General features: G+C 45.2%; 1 protein-coding gene across 6 annotated transcripts; it reads left to right on the top strand.

Annotated features, from left to right (window-relative positions):
- Positions 1–4: 4 nt before the first annotated feature.
- SLC31A1 (solute carrier family 31 member 1) lies at positions 5–17,726 on the top strand. 6 transcript variants are annotated; one of them, XM_015878644.2, is made up of 6 exons: positions 47–109; positions 8,787–8,848; positions 13,136–13,288; positions 13,956–14,028; positions 14,422–14,590; positions 15,085–17,726. In XM_015878644.2, exons 3-6 carry the CDS (start codon positions 13,181–13,183, stop codon positions 15,284–15,286), a joined length of 552 nt encoding a protein of 183 aa, XP_015734130.1. In that variant the 5' UTR covers positions 47–109; positions 8,787–8,848; positions 13,136–13,180; the 3' UTR covers positions 15,287–17,726. The 6 variants fall into 6 exon arrangements, with proteins under 6 accessions (XP_015734136.1, XP_015734130.1, XP_015734137.1 ...); XM_015878648.2 differs by lacking the exon at positions 47–109 and adding an exon at positions 2,921–3,020; XM_015878645.2 differs by lacking the exon at positions 47–109 and adding an exon at positions 6,009–6,027.
- Positions 17,727–17,729: the final 3 nt, after the last annotated feature.

Below are 17,729 nucleotides of genomic sequence, written 5' to 3'. Positions count from 1 at the left end.
GAGGGGACAAGGTCAGGTGGGCGGGGCTTAGCCGCCATTTTGAAGGGGCGGGGCTTAACCGCCATGTCGGGGGGCGGGGCTTAGCGGGCAGCCTCGTGGCGGTCTCGAGGTGAGTGACAGCGCGGGCTCGTTTCGCGCCCTTTCTCCCCCCTCACAGCTCCGCTCCCTGAGGTGATGGCGGGGTCGCGCTGCGGGCGGGCGCCTGGCGGGGCATCGGAACGGAGGGGCTCGATGAGGGGGCAGGGATTGAGCAGGGATTGATGGGGTGACAGCTCGTTGGGTGAGGAGTAGCGGTGTCAGAGCTGAGCGTGGATGTGTTAAGAGTGAGAATGGCCGAGCCACAAACCCGTGTTTCTGTGTAAAAGAAGCAGCGCTGGCGGCGGGAGCTCCGTGCTGTGCTGTGCTGTGGGGACGGGCTTTGTGCCTCTGCCCCTCATTACTGCCCGCTTGGCAGGATGCGATTAATCCGGCCCCGGTACGTGACACTCAATCACAGCGATGCTTTGTGTTACCTGCTCTAAAATCTGCGTTAAACCTCTTCTGCTGCTCCCCACCAAGATAACAAACAACTAATCAAAGGAATAAAGTAATACTGCCATAGGAACTGTGAGCTCACACAGAGCTTTGTCTTAAGGACCGCTACACATCATCCAGCTGTTTTCCTCTGAGATTTCCCCTTAAATGTCCCATCTCAAGCAGTTTTTTATCCAGATGGAGAATTAGAATAATCTCTCCAGGCTGCAATAAAGAAGAATTCCGATTTTTTGAGTCACTTCTGCTTTAAAGGTGAATTTTGGGCCAGCAGCTCTGACTGACACACAGTGGTGAGGACTGGAGGGTTGGCAGGAGTTTTCTTCTCACTTTCTCTTCATGTTTGGGATTATTGAGACTCCTTCCCTGAACAAACGCCTCGTGCCAGGGAAGGGAAGGTGCTGAGAATACTAATCTTTAATAGTGCTGTGGTGTGAATGAAATAACGGCCATGTTCACACAGAGCCTTCCTTCAGTCAGTGCCCTAAGGACCTTCAGTCAGTGCCCTAAGGAGCTTCCTTTCAGCTCTCTTGCTTTCCAGTCAACGTTAGATCAGAGAGAAGGCAAAACTGATAATGTTTTGAAAGAGATATAATGCATTCTCCTCTCCTTTTTGGCTTCTGCATTTGCTACCAAGACTGCACTGCCCAGCAGGAAGGTGCCATGTCCCTGCAGGCTTCCAGCCTAAGCCATTCCATGATTCCATGGCCTGCCTGCTTCATGCTTGTCTGAAGGTCACCCTCAGGTAGCCCATAAACTGCCTCAGTGTTATGAAGTCGAGTTGGAGCTGACAGCCAGTGTGAGCTCCTCGAGAGATCTGTCAGGAAATCACTGGGGATCTGGGCAGTTTTTCCTTAGAGGAGGATGAAAAAGCCTCAATCTGGGGTTTGTTTTGTTTTGTTTGTTCCTCCTCGAAGATCCAGTGTTAGTAATCTACTGCACTACATTTTGTTTCAGTCTCATGTTCTTATCCCAGGGTAGTTGAGAGCAGTGATTTTTTCATTAACCTTTTCTTCGGCTAAAAGCCAGAATCCTGTAATGCGAAGAATAATGGAAATAGTTACTGTAAACTAATTAAACTCCTAATTTGTTGCACTGCAGATTAACTTTCTAAAGCCTTTCGTTTCTTTTTATTCTGGAAGTTGCCTTGTTTGCTCTGGAAAGCAATCATACTGTGATGAAGTATCTGTGGCAGTGCACAGCACAGCATGGCCATGCAGCTCCTGGCTGGGTTCCTGCATATTGTGTCTGGTCAGAGGCAGTGCTGAGAGCTGGGGATCTGATTAAGCAGCTCATACCTCACCTAACTTTTCCTGCTCTGAAAGGCTTTGTACTCTAGAGATTGGACAACGTATTGTCACAGCTTGCTTGCGTTTTCAAACTTGCATCCTTTACTTGGGAAAGAAAAACACTAACAAATGGAGAGCAGACTGAAGGCTGGTGCTCCCAGCAGGCAGGCGATCCCGGCTCATTCTCCTCCGGCTCTCAGGAAGCGACAGCAGCAGCTCTGTCAGTGCAGTGCTCCATGGGAGGGCAGCGAGATTAGCCTGTGTGTTTCCGATGTGGTAAGTCAACCCTTGGACATCAAAGTGATAAGGGAAGTAGCAGTGCAGGCTCCTGAGGAACACGCCCAGCCATAGAATATTATGGAAGTAAAATCCACCTCACAGTGTTGTTCTGTTTTTTCTCTATTGCATCTTTTATGGTCCCTTTGTCTGCACTCCTGGTCGAATGAGCTTGACAAGAGACTGAATCATGCTATTGGCAGAGTTTGATACAAATCAAGTTACCATCATGAGCCTGGCATAAGACATTATCTCACAAGGAAGTACTGAATTCTCTTAATGTTTGAGGTGATGTCAGGTGAGATTGAAGGATACTAGAGAAATGTTACAGCAACTGTACATCACGAGAGTAGGATCGTGTGTGCTGCGTGCCAGCCGATTCCTTTTTGTGCACTGCTTGAATTTGATCTTACTTGAAGCCAGTGTGAGCATCCCAGCCCTTCCTCTGCTCCTGCCGTGGTTGGCTTCTGTCTTCTGCAGGCTCCAGAGGCCAAGCAGTAAATATTTATTTTGAGTCATATGAAATCTTTGGCTGTAACAATAGGAGCTGTCGATATTTTGTGAGGATGGTTTCAGCCAGGGTAGAATGCAGCCGAAGTCCCTGCTGCTTCAGCCCTTGTCCCTGTTCTGAATACCTATGAAAGGCTTAATATAAATATTTTCCACGGAGTGGATTACAGGTGATAGATGTGGTTTGAAATAGCTTACAAGTTGGGTAATAAACAGGCTTAAAGCAGAGTAAAAGTGATTACAGTTGAATCTGAGCAGTAGTTAATGATTAGCCTTTGATATAGATAATGATACTCATTCTGCTTGTCAGCATTATCTCAAAGTTTAGAAGCTTTGGTCTGTCTCAGCATTGTAGCCTGTTTGGAGAAGTCTGCTCTCTTGGAGGCAGTAGGTGGAAAATCTCTCTCTGGATTAGTAAGTACTTAGACTTTTTATTTTTTTTTAAGCACTGAATCATTTCTGCTCTGGATTAGCATCTCTGTGGCAGTCCAGGGCCTTGAAAGCTAAATGAAAAAGGCAGTGTTGAAGGCTTTTTTTCCAGTATGGTTCATTGTCACACAGAGCTGGGTTCAAAAATCTGTTGATCGCTCTCAGTTGTAGCTTTCCATGCCCTGGAGCTAGTCCTGTCAGAAGAGCATCATGAGACCAAGACGACTTCACTCTTCAGAGGCAAGTTCCCTCCTAGAGTAAGGTTTCATTCCATCGCCCTTTCCCATTTCCTGATATTGCAGATCTTCTCTATTACTGGGGTGAAAACAAGTGAACATGGGATTGTATTTTTGCCTGTCCAACAGTGAAAATGTAGTGGTAGGCTGTTGTATGGACTAGGGCTATGAATTTGTCCTCTGAACTCTTACAGGTATTGGCATGACTGTCTGCCACATATACCATACTGTTATCTGAGATCAGAGAGCAAAAGTAGGAAGGTGCCTCTGGAGATACGTATTTTAGCCTTTAACCATCTGCTGAAACACAGATTGACAAGTTAACTCACAACTCTATAGAATGGATTTTGCTGATGAAAACTTATGTTATACTTTGCTCAGAAACAGCTTTAGGCTTCTCAAAACAAACTGGTGTTACGAACAATCAGTGTGCAAAAGAATTTGTTTCTTGGCTCTGGTAGAGCAAGCTTTTGTTTTATGGCGTAGGTGGTGATGCAAAGTTAGTGAACAAGCATGCGCTGTACTCCTGTAGGCAGGGAAAACGGGATTTTTCTAAGAGTCTCTTTTGCAAACTATTAGGACATTAATGAAAAGCCCACATTTAAAAGTGACCCTGACATGCCAGACTGGAACTTGAAAATCCAAGCGTGTTCCCGTGTAAGCTGACATCAACAGTGCATGGCTATTGCAGCAATGCCTGGCATGGGCTGGAACCGACAGCTCCAGGGAAGGTGAGTGGTTGAGTGGCTGCCTTAAAGTGCTGCGTCTGCATATGGGCCCATACCTGTTTGTGGACAAACAGCCACTTAACTGTGAGAAGAAAGAGAGGAGAAATTAGAATGAAATGTGCTCCTGGGATTTTAGTTCAAGGAAGCTCTCACGTGTGGTGAAAGTGTGATGAAGGTGCTGCTCTGTGATGAGTGCCTGACAGTACAGGAGATGGAAGAGCACGTATGAATTGCTTAGATCAATATGTTTCATATCATACATGTGGAATGGATTCCAAAATGGGATTAACAAAGACGTCTGGAGGGTGTTTTTCTTTTCTAGAGTCTAAAATGCACCTGAAGGCCAGATTAGAACTTGTATGACTGTTCTGTTCTTGTGCTTAGTCAGTATACGATGGTGAAAAACAGCCAAAGGAGAAAAAAGCTTTTCTGCATGTGCAGGTTTGTGTCTATAGCGAAGTTGTTATTAGCTGATCCATTCAATTAAAACTATCTTTGTTACCACAGCTCATTAGACATTGCCTGAGCTCACTGGAGGGAAGATTTCTCTGCCAAAGGATTCCCAGAGTGAAATGTTCAACAAAGGGAGCTTTTTAGTTAGACTACAGATCTGGATCCAGGTCCATCAATGATGGCTTTTGCTCTCCGGGGTACGCAGCAGCTCCACATCCTCTCTACAAGAACAGGCAGGTCCTTCACGCATACAGAACATCCAGCTACATGTGTAGCTGTTGTGCTTAGGTGGCAGTAAGGTGCTGACCAGGCAGCCTGCTCTTGCTGAGCCTGCTTGATCACAGAAGTTAGACTGGGTGATCTCAGGAGGTCTCCTAGACCTCAGCAGTTCTGGCACCAAAATTGCTAACCACTGATTCTCCACATACAGCACCAGGAACAGTAAGGCCAAGCAGAAGAAAGTGTTTTGGTCTTCTGAATTGTGTTGATGACTTGATTTTCCAATACAGAAGTTATATATATTTTTTAGATTAAAAAGTTTTTGAAGTGTATTTCAAGGCTCGGGGCTCTGCGGTGCTTCAGTTCTGTGTCATGGGAGAAGCAGCAGGATGTATTCTGGCTCAGTGGTCACCACTCCAGCACTCAGTTGTGTAACGTTACTTCCGAGCATAAGGAAGTATCTATTTATTCAAGAAGTTACGTAATCTTGGAGAATGCAGATCACAAAGAACTTCTTTTCTGTCCTCTTCACCTCTTCCCAGCTGCTGTCTCGTTTCTTTCTGCTGGTAGCAAGGAGAGTTACGCTGCTCACTTCAGCTGACAAAGAAGCGCTACAAAATGATTAGCAAAGCAGCCCTGACTGAACGTTGTGCACAGTAAGATTGTACTGGGCTGTTCTGGCATCCCAGCAAGTCCTGTTGGACCATTGGGATTTTAACCATCCTGCCTTATCTCTGCTTAAATACAGCGCAGTCCTGGGAGGCCCTCAGGTTTCTGTTCCAGGGTGCTGAGTACAGGGTGTGCTGAGAGCTGAGGACCAATTACTGCGCTCCTGCTCCATGCCCTTGATGATCGCAGGAAGAGATGGAGCTGTGATAAAGCCCAGCCAGACTGCAGACTCGGGGTAATTGCTTCGGAAGCCTTTGACATGCACAAGGTTTGCAGAAGACATTCTTCTCTAGATGCCTCCTGGGAACTGCCTTTGATGGAAACTTGTTAGCACTAGCTCTGCATTCGCACTGCTGTTGGCTGTAAGAAGGTTTGATGTCTGACATGCTTTCGTGGGAGCCCTTTTATAAAGTTGTGTTATCACAGCATCCTGTCAGTTTTTAGCATTTCTAATGCTGTAGTGCACCCAGATGAGCAACACAGCTATTGTATGGCATCTCCTTTGCTCTGGGAGCTGTGGGACTGGCACTGCTCCTCAGGTCTGGTGTCTTCTGAGATGCCTCAATTCTGCTCTTCTAAAACATCTGTTCTCTTTGGGTGGCAGGAAGCAGGAGACACCTGCCTCATCCAGCTGGATGGGAAGGAAAGGAACCAGCAGTGCAGAGCAGCAAGTATGTGATGGGAAAGGTCAGTGATGGAAGAAAGAGAGAAATGAAAACAAGCAGGGGGGAATGTATGTACATTCTGTACATACATACATGTATGTGTATGTACAGAAGGGAAAAAGCTGTGGAGTGCAGAAATCCTCAGTGTGCTGATTTGATTTGTGAGGAGAGCTCACTGGAGTTGAGTGCTTCTCTGTCTAAACTGCAACAGGAATGTGAGCAAAGGGGAAAGGTTTGTTGTGCTCAGAGATGAGCAGGTGGATGTTGGAGTGTTGAAGAGATCCTGCTGGCCTTTGTCACTGTTCAGATCCACTCTCCACTGATGTAGCATCTCACCTTTTCTGAATACTGAGGCATTTGTTGGTGTACGTTAGCAGTGAAGCAGCACTGTGCTGCTGACATGTCTGTTCTGGCCTCTGCTTCTGGTCAGCGGGTGGGTGGCTGTGGGCCAGGAGAGCTGTGCTTGTTTCCTGAGCTGCATGTTTGATTTGCTCAGCTTGTGATTATCAAAGCAGGCCATGGCTGGAATGTGCTCAGATCCTTACAACTGTCCCACTGGGACTCTAGGTTAATTTAACATCCCTCAGGTTAAAAGTATTTGTGTTTTACTAGGGCGTGTTTTATTATTGCTGGTATATTAGAATGCTCAGTTCAGTGCGTGTTTGTAATGTCTATTTCTCCAAAATTTGTTCAGTATATCCTTCATGGCTGTCCTTTGTGTGAATAAGAACCATGCATGTATGTGTCATCATCTGCCCCTGACAGCTTTCAGTATCTGTCCATTACCCAAAAATAAAAAATAAAGAAAGCAAAGGAACTGTTTCAGCTTGGTGTAGTTTGGGGCCCTTTGTGAGGTTCACACTTGGGTCCTGATGTGAAGTTTCTGTGCATTACAGGTGCTTGAGCCTGGGCTGTAAATGTCAGGCTTTTCTTGTGGAAGTGAGGTTGCAGCCAGGAGAACACGAGACTTTTCAGTTTTGCCACACTCCTTACAAGCATCCATCATTTATAGCTTTTCCACTTGTAGTTTCAGTGTGGCTGAGCAAAAGGTTTGTCTGGAGTGGCGTCCCTCAGTTATTCAGCCTCCCCAGATCAACATTATTTCCTCCATCTGTAAGATCTCTTGCCAGCACTTCTTAGCTTTTCCTCCACTATTGTTGGTTTTATAGCTGTACATTTGCTATGCAGAGTTGTTTCTGCAGCCTTCCACTTCATTGGGCCCTTTAGTAATGACATGGGCTGGCACGATACTCTGCTTCATGAAGTTCAGTGCATTGTCCTGTAAAGAACAGTCTGTCCTGAGATTATTTTTTTTTCACGTTCAAAGATTTAGAGATTCCCTGGGGAGGCTGCATAAGCTGGAAGATTAGGAATGACCTCCTAAGCAGATCAAGCACAGCCTCTAACAGAAGGTGCTCAGACAGGTTGGCTATGAAAATAAACTCCCTGCAAGGGACGTGGCTGTAGCTGTGTTAGGAGGAAGAGCTCTGTCCCCTCTTCCAGTGTCAGGGATCATGCTGGGTGAATGCCTTAACCTCAGTTGCGTATCTGGGTTTTGCTTTGGTTCAGTACGAAGGACTGACACTGATATTTTTGTCAGCTTGTCTTAGCCTTAATTAAATGTTGACTAATGGATGTAACTGCTGTGAGTTACCAAATGTTGTGCAACTCCTGTGAGAGGCAGCATCTCAGATGGGATCTGTGCTCTGAAGTTGGACTGCCAGTTTTTGCTACATGCAGGAGTGTAAAGTGATAATTTCTTGAGGAGGGTGCAGTCTGTTTCTTGGGAAAAGCCATCCTTAAAATGAGAGGGACAAATATGTATTGGTACAAGTGCAGCTTGTGGGAAAAAAAACATAAGGAGTTGGGAAGTAGAACTCAAAGGAACTGTGGCAGCCAGGAGCCCTGACGGGTAGAGCTTTGCAGCTCAGATGAAGTGTGAGAAAGCAAGAACAGCAAAATAACTCCACTTGGCATGGCTCTTTTGGGACCTTTGTCAAGACCCATGGGCACACCTAAAGCTCCCCAAGCACTGAGGAAGGTGCCCATACTCGCAGAGTATTGCCCCCAGCCCTGGCACCTGGCCTTCTGCAGAGAGCATCAGCTGAATTCTGGCTAATCTCTCACCCTCAGAGCTCCTGGCGTGGGCGGTGTAGGCTTTGTTCACTCTCACTGCCTGTCCTGCCTCAAGTCAGTGTTTGTTGGCATGGCCTTAAGAAAAGGACATCTCTTAGCATGGGCTGCCTCTGAGCAGCTGTGAAGTGAAGCCTGAGATCCTGAAGGAGGAGCAGTAGGTCCACAAGTAGGAAAGGAAGTGGTTAAAGTTGTCCAGTTTGCCAGGAAATTGAATTGACTGCAAGCAGTGCTTAGGTCTTACAACAAGCTTGGGCTGTTCAGTGGAGGCCACGGTCAGAGCCAGGGAGCGGTGCAGTAACGTGTGCAGACGCTCTGCTTCCCCTCCCACCTCCACTTACTGCATTGAAGGGGGGAAAAAAATTGGGCTCGAGGTTGTGAGCTCAGAGCCAGGGTAACTCAACTAGTCTGCCAGCAGGACTGCTGTGAGTAGAACACCGATAACTTTGGGCTGCCTTTTCCATTACTTACGTCTTTCATATGTAGCATTCCTTTGTGTCATGCACAACTGGGCTGTATGTGATGTGCAAGCAAGAGATTTTTGCCTTTCCAACTTGCTGCATTTAGTGTTTCTCCCTTGGATTTCTCTATAGAGTGTTTTCATTTTGATTGTCAGTAAAGCTTACCAGATATTTTTCACTTCTTCAGAAGGAGAGAAGGACCCCCTGGCCCAGTTCTCACTGTCCGAAACACTGTTGGAGATACGTTAGGTAAGAATCGCTCCAGCAGAGGAGCAGCAGGAATCTGGAGGCTGCTATGCTGATCTGCAGGGCTGTCCTGTGTGCTGCTGCTGCACGGGGCCCCTGCAGCCAGCGCTGCTGAACAAATCACTGGTGTGAGGGAAGCTGGAGAGGTGTTATTTGGTGATTCAAGTCCTCTTGGGCAAAGCCAGTGGAATTAGTTTTATTTCTTGCTTTTTCAGAACTGGCGTGGGAAGGATGGGGCACTGTTTTGAAGGGAAGGGTTTGCTGCTGTAGTGAGCATTCATCTAGGGCTCCATCGTTAATCCTATTAGACTTCTGGTTTGGAAAGTGGCATCATTCCTTTTGAATCTGACTCTAAGGAAGCTCTGTTTGTGTGCTGAGTTTCGGGCTGAGCTGGCTTCTGAAGCTTTCTGGGAGCTTGGCAGACCCTTCCCATGGTCTGTCCTGTTTCTGCACGTCTTGTGTTTCTTATTAAAAGCTGCAGCACCTTTGGGTAGCTGGAAGGCTATTTACAATGGAAAAATTTTATAATTTACTAAAATTTGGCAGAATTCTAGATTCTAGTTTGCAGAGCAAAGCCACAGCAGATTGGGATCTTATCATAGAGATTGTATATAATGGCAGTTGTCTTATGGCTGAGACCTGCTTCAGAAGGCGGCTTTATATTTGGCATCTCATCAGGTCCAGTTCATTTACCCTGTTTCTGTTGTGCACTGGCACAAGATCCCTATCTTCCTTTCATTTCTGTGTTCCCTTAAGCTGCTACTATGGCTTCCCTGAGTGCATGAAACTGGAAGAATGTTTGCAGAGGGCTAAAGTTAGGTCTGATGCTGAACCTGAGCTAATAGTTGTTGCCAGATCCTGTTCCTGTCTGCAGGATTCTCCTGAATCGTCCTATTTTGCTGAGCTGTGAAGGTGACGTTGCAGTGGAGGGATACAAATATTTTGTGTGAACAGAGCCTGCCTGTGTGCTGAGCTCTGCCAGCTCAGAGCAGCACCAGTCCTGCACAGAGTTCTGAGTTTGGCTGCTTTCCCTGAAAACCGGAGGGGTCACAAAATGGAGGCTGTGGCTTCTCTGGCCTGGGACAACAGCACCCCGAGGGAAATAAGTCCTGGGAAGAATTTCCTCATTCTTTTGCCCTGTCCCACCCTGTTTGTTTTTTTATGCAGTAGATTACTGCAGAGTGAAAAGAAATCTTTGTGTGTGTGACCCTGGTAACAGTGCAGCAGTGATGCAGGTGTACCATGCAGTCTGCGCCCTTCAGGTGTGCAAACACTGAGAAATGCTGGAGCCTGGTGCAGCCTCCACCTGGTTCGGGTCCCCTGGCCAGGGGTGCTCAGAAGCCCACCCCAGTGCCTCCTTCCCTCTGTGCAAACATGAAGCAGGCAGCAGTCGAGAGATCAAGTCATCTATTCAGACTAAAATACCTGGTGCTGAAATGTTGAGTTTGCACAAGGCTTAAACCTATTTAGAGAATTTGCTGCAATAGAAACTTGCGTGTTTGTGGTTGGTTTTTTTTCTTCCCGGTTATGGAGTCAGATTTGTTAAAAAATGGTGACTTTGTTTCATGGCCAGCTCAGCTCTGTGTCAGTCCATGCCTCTCTGCTAAAGCAAACCAGAGCTTTGTAACTTGAAATATTTGCCTTCAATCTGTTCTTCCTGCTGCCCCAGATACTGTTTTTTACCCCAAGGCGCAGTTTGAGACCTGCCAGGCTGTAACTCAGACTTATTCCACTGGGTTATTCCACTGGAAGTGATTCATTTTTCAACAGAGTTTTTGTCCACGTGTTATCAGAACATGTAACAGAAAAAAATGGCTGTAGTGTCTCGGTGTAGGTTATTTTATCTTACATTACTTAATTCCCATGCTTTTCAGTATCTGATAGTGTGTCTTTCAGTGGTAGGTAACTGCAGCAGGGAGATGGATTTGGTGTGAGAGCACCAATGTGGACAGTTGCTGTGCTGGTGAGCATCAAGCATGGCCTTTCTGAGCTGTACAGGACTCTGCCCAGCCACATGTGAATGCTGTCCTTGTTGGTAAGGTTAGTACTCTGTAAATATCTAGAGAAGAAGCATGGTGTTTCTCTCAAGACTAGTGACAGTAAATTAGGAAAAACTGGACACAAACCAACCACGGAGGGAGTTTTTAGCCTGGTATAGAAGTAGCTTCTGTAGAACCTGCGGTGTTTGAAGGAAACGTAGCATTCTGAAATGAACAAATAATAAAATTGGACTGTAGTTGTTAGTGAGAGCGTGTAACAGCCAAAGCAGAAGCTATGGGTCAGTCAACTGAAAGAAGGGAGAAGAGAGAAGATTTGGGCCAGAGGAGAGGGGAAGTTCTCAGTTTGTTTCATTCCTCTTATGGGACCCTTATCTTTGATCTTGCAGTTTAAACCATGTTGGCTGCTCTTCCTTCTGTGCTGCAGAAGTTGTTTTGAAGCATGTGTGTCTTGGCAGATGATTCTTTTTCCAGCTGTTTGTATTTTGGAACGTCAGTTTTAGCTCTTGAGTATTTGGTCTCAGAAAAAAATGTGATCTTACAAGCTTTGCTGTGTGAAATTTGTGCTGTTTGCTCTGCAGGTGTCCTTTGGTAATGCTAATCTGTGTCAGGTGAGCTGTTTATTGCATTAGTCTATTTTTTTTTCCTTTTTTTTCCCCCTTCTGAACGTTTTTCTGAGCTGTTTTTCTGGTCTCAATGTGTAAGTACAGATTAGAGATGATAACGGGTACAAGATATTAACAGAAATATGGACAGGGAATACATTCTGCTCTTAGGCAGGACTAGTAGACTATGAGGTAACTTTCCAAGCAAGTTATTGTGAAGGAGCCCGATGCAGTAAGAGCTGTGCTGCAAACTTTATCTGCACAGAGTTGCAGAAAATAGCTGAGCTATTGTTGATACAGCTAATACTAGCTGACTTGAATGCAAATAGGTGCTTAACTCCATTCATTAATGCTAATGTTCACAAAGAGCATTAATTCTTTCTCTTGCTTTCCTGCCCAGCACTGCTAATGTAGTTTCCTTGTTCCCCCCAAATCTTCAGCTTCTCTCATGGCTCTTTAACTCCAAAGCCTTTGGAGACCACGTCCTGTCCCTGCTCCTCTGCAGGGACACATTGACTGTCCTGAGCCCCCAGCAGTTCCCACACAGCTCTGTTGTAAGGTCACAGACTGAACCAGTTCCACTGGCAGCTGTTTGCTCTTTGGTTTTTTCAGTTGCTAACACTGCTTTCGGTTTGGAAATATTTTCTAGATTTTCACTTTGTATTTTCAGTCTGAATATATTCACACCTATCTGTTCTGTATCTGTACTTCATGACTTCACTTGATGTTTCCTGTGGTCTGTGCTGGGAGGGCACACAGAGTTCTGGACTGCAGTACAGCAGTGTCAGTGCTTATCTTCAGTGGTGTCTGACCTGCACTTTCTGTCACTCTGATGAATGCTGCTGTTTCAGGACTGACTGGTATTCCCTGATTGTTTTTCTTGTTGCTGTTTCCACCTGAAGAACTTTCACTTCACACCAAGAATCCTTACTGGTTATCCATCCCAGGTTGTGCTGGGGTGCAGACTGAGAAGCCATGGGCACTGCTCAGTGTGCTTTTATTTTCTATGTGCTATGTCCAGACGTACCTGATTTGAAGTAACCCGATAAGGGATTCAGACTGTCAGCCTTCTGAGTGTTTCTCTCATTGAGTGTAATGTGATTAGTGGGGAGATGTGACAAAGTAAAGCTCATGGAAATGCAATTGGATTGCCTGTGGCTGTTGCAGACCTTTGCCTGGCAATAGGTTTTGTACCACCTAACATAATTTCTTTGTTAAACATGTTCCAAATAAAAGGCATAACTGTCAATTAAGAGAAATACTGTATCCTGATCCTTTCGTATATGCAATTTAAAATGGAGCTTGAGATATTTTTTGCCACTTGCATGACTACAATTGAGAAGAGACAGGGATTTTTTTTTCCTCTGACAGATAAGAAATGTCCCTTTGTGCTGAACACTTGTCCTGTGTCCTACCTCAATCACATTAGGCTGCTTTTCTGGCAAGAATGTTTAGAATGGTGCAGGAAGGCAGTGCTGTAAAGCTGTGAGGGACACGCCTCCTTTATATTTTCCTGCTTGCTTTGCTATGTGTTCTCTAGTTGGAGTGCAGGATCAAGGGGATGATCCAGAAATTAATTTGTAGACAGTAGTTCTCAGGCAATACCTTGATGGCTTAGAGCATTTTCATACCATACTCTGCTCAGACAAGTGTTGCTTCCTATTAGATTTTTCCCCTTTGTTTTTCAGGGTCCCACTTTTCTACGTGCCTTTTTGAATGCCTCTGCCATAAAGATGTCTCACCACATGATGAACAGCTCTACATTGCCAACCACACACCCTGAGCATCACCACTCTACAGCATCTCCAGGAGGTGGTCATGGATCTGGGATGATGATGATGGTAAGTGGTTAGTCAGCATTAACTGCGAGCTTTTACTTGTTTGTGGTTCAGGGTAACTTGTTTTGCTATTCAGAAGTGGAAATTTAACTTAGCTGTGAAAGGCATGAATCAATCCAGTTAATAACAAGCCCTGTTGTGGTTCTTTGATGGTGAAGGAGTGGTAGGAGGTGCTACGCAACATGAAATGTTCTCTAGCAAGCTAAGGACAGAAATTTAAAGTGGGCATTTTCCTACAAGAAAAGGAGATGGACAGAGTTTGTCTGGGCTATTAGTAAAAGCCTTAACCCGCACTGAGAGGAATGCAAGCTGTTGTAATGGATTGTGTTGACCTGCAGGCAAAAAAAAAAACTCCCTGCCCTTTTTCTCCTGAACTCTAAGCACCTGCTGGGCTTGTGGAGCAAAGTGCTACAGGGCTTTCTGCCACATGGGCATTAAGGGTGTGTTGGTCCTGCGTCCTGCTGCTCTAGCTGACTTTGATTTAAGCAAGTTCAGACTTGTGTGTACTGGAATTACTAAAGCTTTGCAGAGATGCTGGAGTTTCCGTGGAGGTGACTGTAGGATCTGTGCCCCTGAAAAGTTTCTAAGTACTTTTTCAGCTGTCTCCCTTTGAATACTGCTGATGCTGAGCTATTCATGCTCATCTTGGTGTTCTTTATGTCTTGGGCAGGCAATGACTTTCCACTTCAGCTATGAGAATGTGCCGTTGCTGTTTTCTGGCCTTACAATCAATACACCTGGAGGTTGGTAACACTGCCTTGCCCGTTCCAAATAAAATGGTTGCAATTAATGAATGTTGCTGGAATTACCTTGTTACACCAAAAGTATCCAGACACACTGCAGCAAATCTGTTCAAAACAGCATCTGTGGGGTGAAAATAAGCAAGATGTTCGTGTAGTTCCGGAGTTTGACTTGTCTTCCTAGCTGAAGTGGTTGCTAGTTTCAGTTAACGGGTGAAATTCCAATTAGTGTGTGGGTTAAATTCACTTCTACCATCTGTATGTGTGTGTGCCCAGTGCCCAGCTGTAAACTGTGCAGTGTGACATGGTTGATGGATCATACAGTGTCTCTTCTGACATGTTTTGAAGCGAATGTTTTCTATTGCACAGATAGAATAATGTTTCCTCTTTTGTCAGAAATGGCTGGTGCTTTTGTGGCTGTCTTCTTCCTAGCCATGTTTTATGAAGGCCTTAAGATTGCCCGGGAGTGTCTGCTCCGCAAATCCCAAGTCAGCATTCGCTACAACTCCATGCCAGTGCCAGGTCCCAATGGCACCATCCTGATGGAGACGCACAAAACTGTTGGGTAAGAATCTCACTTCCTTCAAAGACAAATCTCTTCAGCACCTGAGAAAGGCAAAAACTGGGACAGAACAGCTTTTTAAAAACCACATCTGGGGAGTTCCCAGGAACAGAATGTGGGTGTTATCACCAGTCACTGACAGAAAATATTTAGAATCCTCCTACTGACAGCATCTACACAGGAAAAAAACAAAACAAAAACCAAACCTATTCTGCTTATTAATGGAGGGAATAATAAACTTTCAGAAGTTTCTCAGCTAAAAGTTTTGTCCCCACAGTGAATGCCGAATTTCCCTTACTGTTGATTAGCTTTGTGGAGAAAAACACAGTTACAGGTCACAAACACATGTAGAAATTTGTCCAGACTGCTTTATCTTCTCTGCCATTTCACACCCATCTCATTAGCCTAAGAGCTAAGCTTTCTCGTAAGGAATGTGCATTTTCTCATCTGTGCCTCATGGATGGATGCTGACTCTTCTTTGGGTTTTGTGTTCTCAGACAGCAGATGCTGAGCTTCCCTCACCTCCTGCAGACTATACTGCACATCATTCAAGTCGTGGTCAGTTACTTCCTTATGCTGATCTTCATGACATACAACGGATACCTCTGCATAGCTGTGGCAGCAGGGGCAGGGATGGGTTATTTCTTCTTCAGTTGGAAAAAGGCAGTTGTTGTGGATATCACCGAGCACTGCCATTAACAACGGACACTGCCCAGAAGCCCCTCCATCCCATTACTCTCTTAAAATGCAGCCATCATGAAGACTGGATCATCCTAAGTTGAAAGAAAAGACATAACAAACATATACTGGAGTTCACCACAATTTCCTAGGTGGGGTGCAGGGATGTGAGATGCTGGGATATGCAAGACTCCCATGCTGCACGTTGGCAGCTCATGAATCCCATGATAGCTGTTCTCGGCTAGGATTTGCTTTAGTCTCAGATTGTGCCATGATGGAAATGTAGAGTTTATTCTTTTTTTTTTTTTTTTAAATGAAACATTTTATTCCTAAATTGTAAACGTTTGTCTGTGAGGATTTTACGAACAGTAGGTAAAGATGGGAGTCACCAATGGAGCCAGTGTGTGCAAATGGCTGTTTTGTTTTAATATGTACACAGTGCCTGGGCAAGTCTCTCTGGCATTGTGTCTTCTGGGGCCAACGACACCTTCTAACACGGAGTTTTGCAGAGGAAGACACGGTGCTGCTTCTCAGACACACTCAGGTCTGTCCCAGCAAGTGAGAACTTGGACAGAAGTATGTGAGCCCTGTGCTTTGGGGGGTCACGATGAGTCTGTCCTCCAAGCCCACCTGAGTATGATGAATGTTGCTAGACTTCAGATGCATCCAGCAGTTTTACTCAGCTTCAAGTGGTAACATTTCAATTTGGCTGCTTTCACTTCCCAATCATTGCAATGTACGGAGCAGATACAGAACAAAAATGACATTTGCAGAGCAAAAAGATTTTAAACTGGCCAGTGAACCTGTATTGACTTCAGGTTGGGTTGTACCTGAATGGGTCTAGAGCTGGACTTCTGGCTTACTAACACTCATTCTTTAAATGAGGCAAGAGACAAACAATTTCATTACACTGAAGGCTAAAATGTCACAATAGGGCGTTCCTTGAGTGAAATGAAGGAAATTAAAACCTGTGTTCCTGCAGAGTGAAATGTGGGAAGGAGAAGAGCAGTAGGGCTACAGCAGCCCTCTGTTAATTCAGTTAATTTGGAGTTGCTTGGGCTGATTAATATATATATATATATATATAAAAGAAGTAAAAGTAATCATGCTGTGACTATTAGCTTGGACTGAACAAAAAAGGAGAAGAATTCAAAGCGAGCTCACTTTTATAGTTTCTTTCTGTAGCAAATTTGTATCCAAGTGAGAGAAACAAAGCAGTTGTCACAGGAAAGTTGTGGACACCTGATGAGAAATAGGAGCAGCTCTTCCCCAGTCAGGTCTCTGGAGAGAGTTCTGTATGTAGCAGACTGCAAAGGGATGGAGATAGACCATAGGATGCTCTTTTTTTCTGCATCTGTCTCAAGGTAAAAACCTTCTGAGCCCTGTAAGCAATCATATTTCTCTGTGAGAGTGGAAAACAGACTCTTCCAATCTGTGTGTGAGCTGTGAGGACCTTAGTGCTTGTCAGTGAAATCCAGCAGCGACGTGTTGGAGCTGGCTGCGTTCTGAAACAGGGAGAGAGCTCTCAGTACAGACCTCAGCCCTGAGCTGAGTTCAGCACCAACCTGTGTGGTTTCCCTTGAACAAGCTGCAGCTGTTGCAGGGATGTGTGACTGCGCTGTGTTGACAGTAGTTCATTCATATACCTCTGACTATCTCTAAAATAAAACTTCTGCTTGACTTGATCTTCTTGCTATCAGTGAAGCTTTTTAGCCACCTTTCCTTTTGCATTCAAGTGCCCAGACTTGAATTCTGACTGTTCCAATCAGAGAAGGATAAGTTGGAACTATGCAGTAGCTGCGGCTTTTATAACATAAGTTCAGTCCTGCTTGCTTTTCTGCATCACTGTATGTGCATCCTCCCTTGAAATCATCTCTTTTGAGGGTTAGTAACTGTTGACAGTCCTGAGGAGCCTCCCTGTGCCCCAGCCTCCCTCCTGCCCACCTGATGCTGTTTGCTTCCCCAGTCTGAGCAAAACCTGCCCACTGTGATACCGACTTGCACTTAGTGCGTTGGATGTTGGATGCCATCCTGGCCTTTATGCTGGCTGTATTTCAAGCTGTCCCAGTGTTAACACTAAACTTGTGTTGAGTGGTGCTTAGAGGGAGGTGAGGACTCTAATATTAGATTATTAGACTTGAGTAAATGAAGTTCACGTGTCAGCATATGTAGCATGCTTAGAATGTGATCGCTGTGTCTGTGAGTGCACCCTGATACTTTGTCTTTACATGTCTGTAGGAAGCACAGTGTATCCAGGCTGTGTTCATCCCTGAGCTTCTGTTATTTCCCCCAGTGCCTTCTCAGTTGGTCTGCAGCCCCAGCAGACCCAAAAGGACGGATAGTTTTGTTTACAGCAGACTGTCACTTTTGATTTTCCTCTTGCTCTTTGTGAAGGTAACTTATCTAGTAACGTATCAAAGATCTCCTGTATATAATTAACTAATAAAGCAGATGCATTTTACTG

This window comes from Coturnix japonica, chromosome 17 (genome assembly GCF_001577835.2).
Source record: "Coturnix japonica isolate 7356 chromosome 17, Coturnix japonica 2.1, whole genome shotgun sequence".
NCBI lineage: Eukaryota > Metazoa > Chordata > Aves > Galliformes > Phasianidae > Coturnix > Coturnix japonica.
This window is presented reverse-complemented; position numbering and strand designations above follow the sequence as displayed.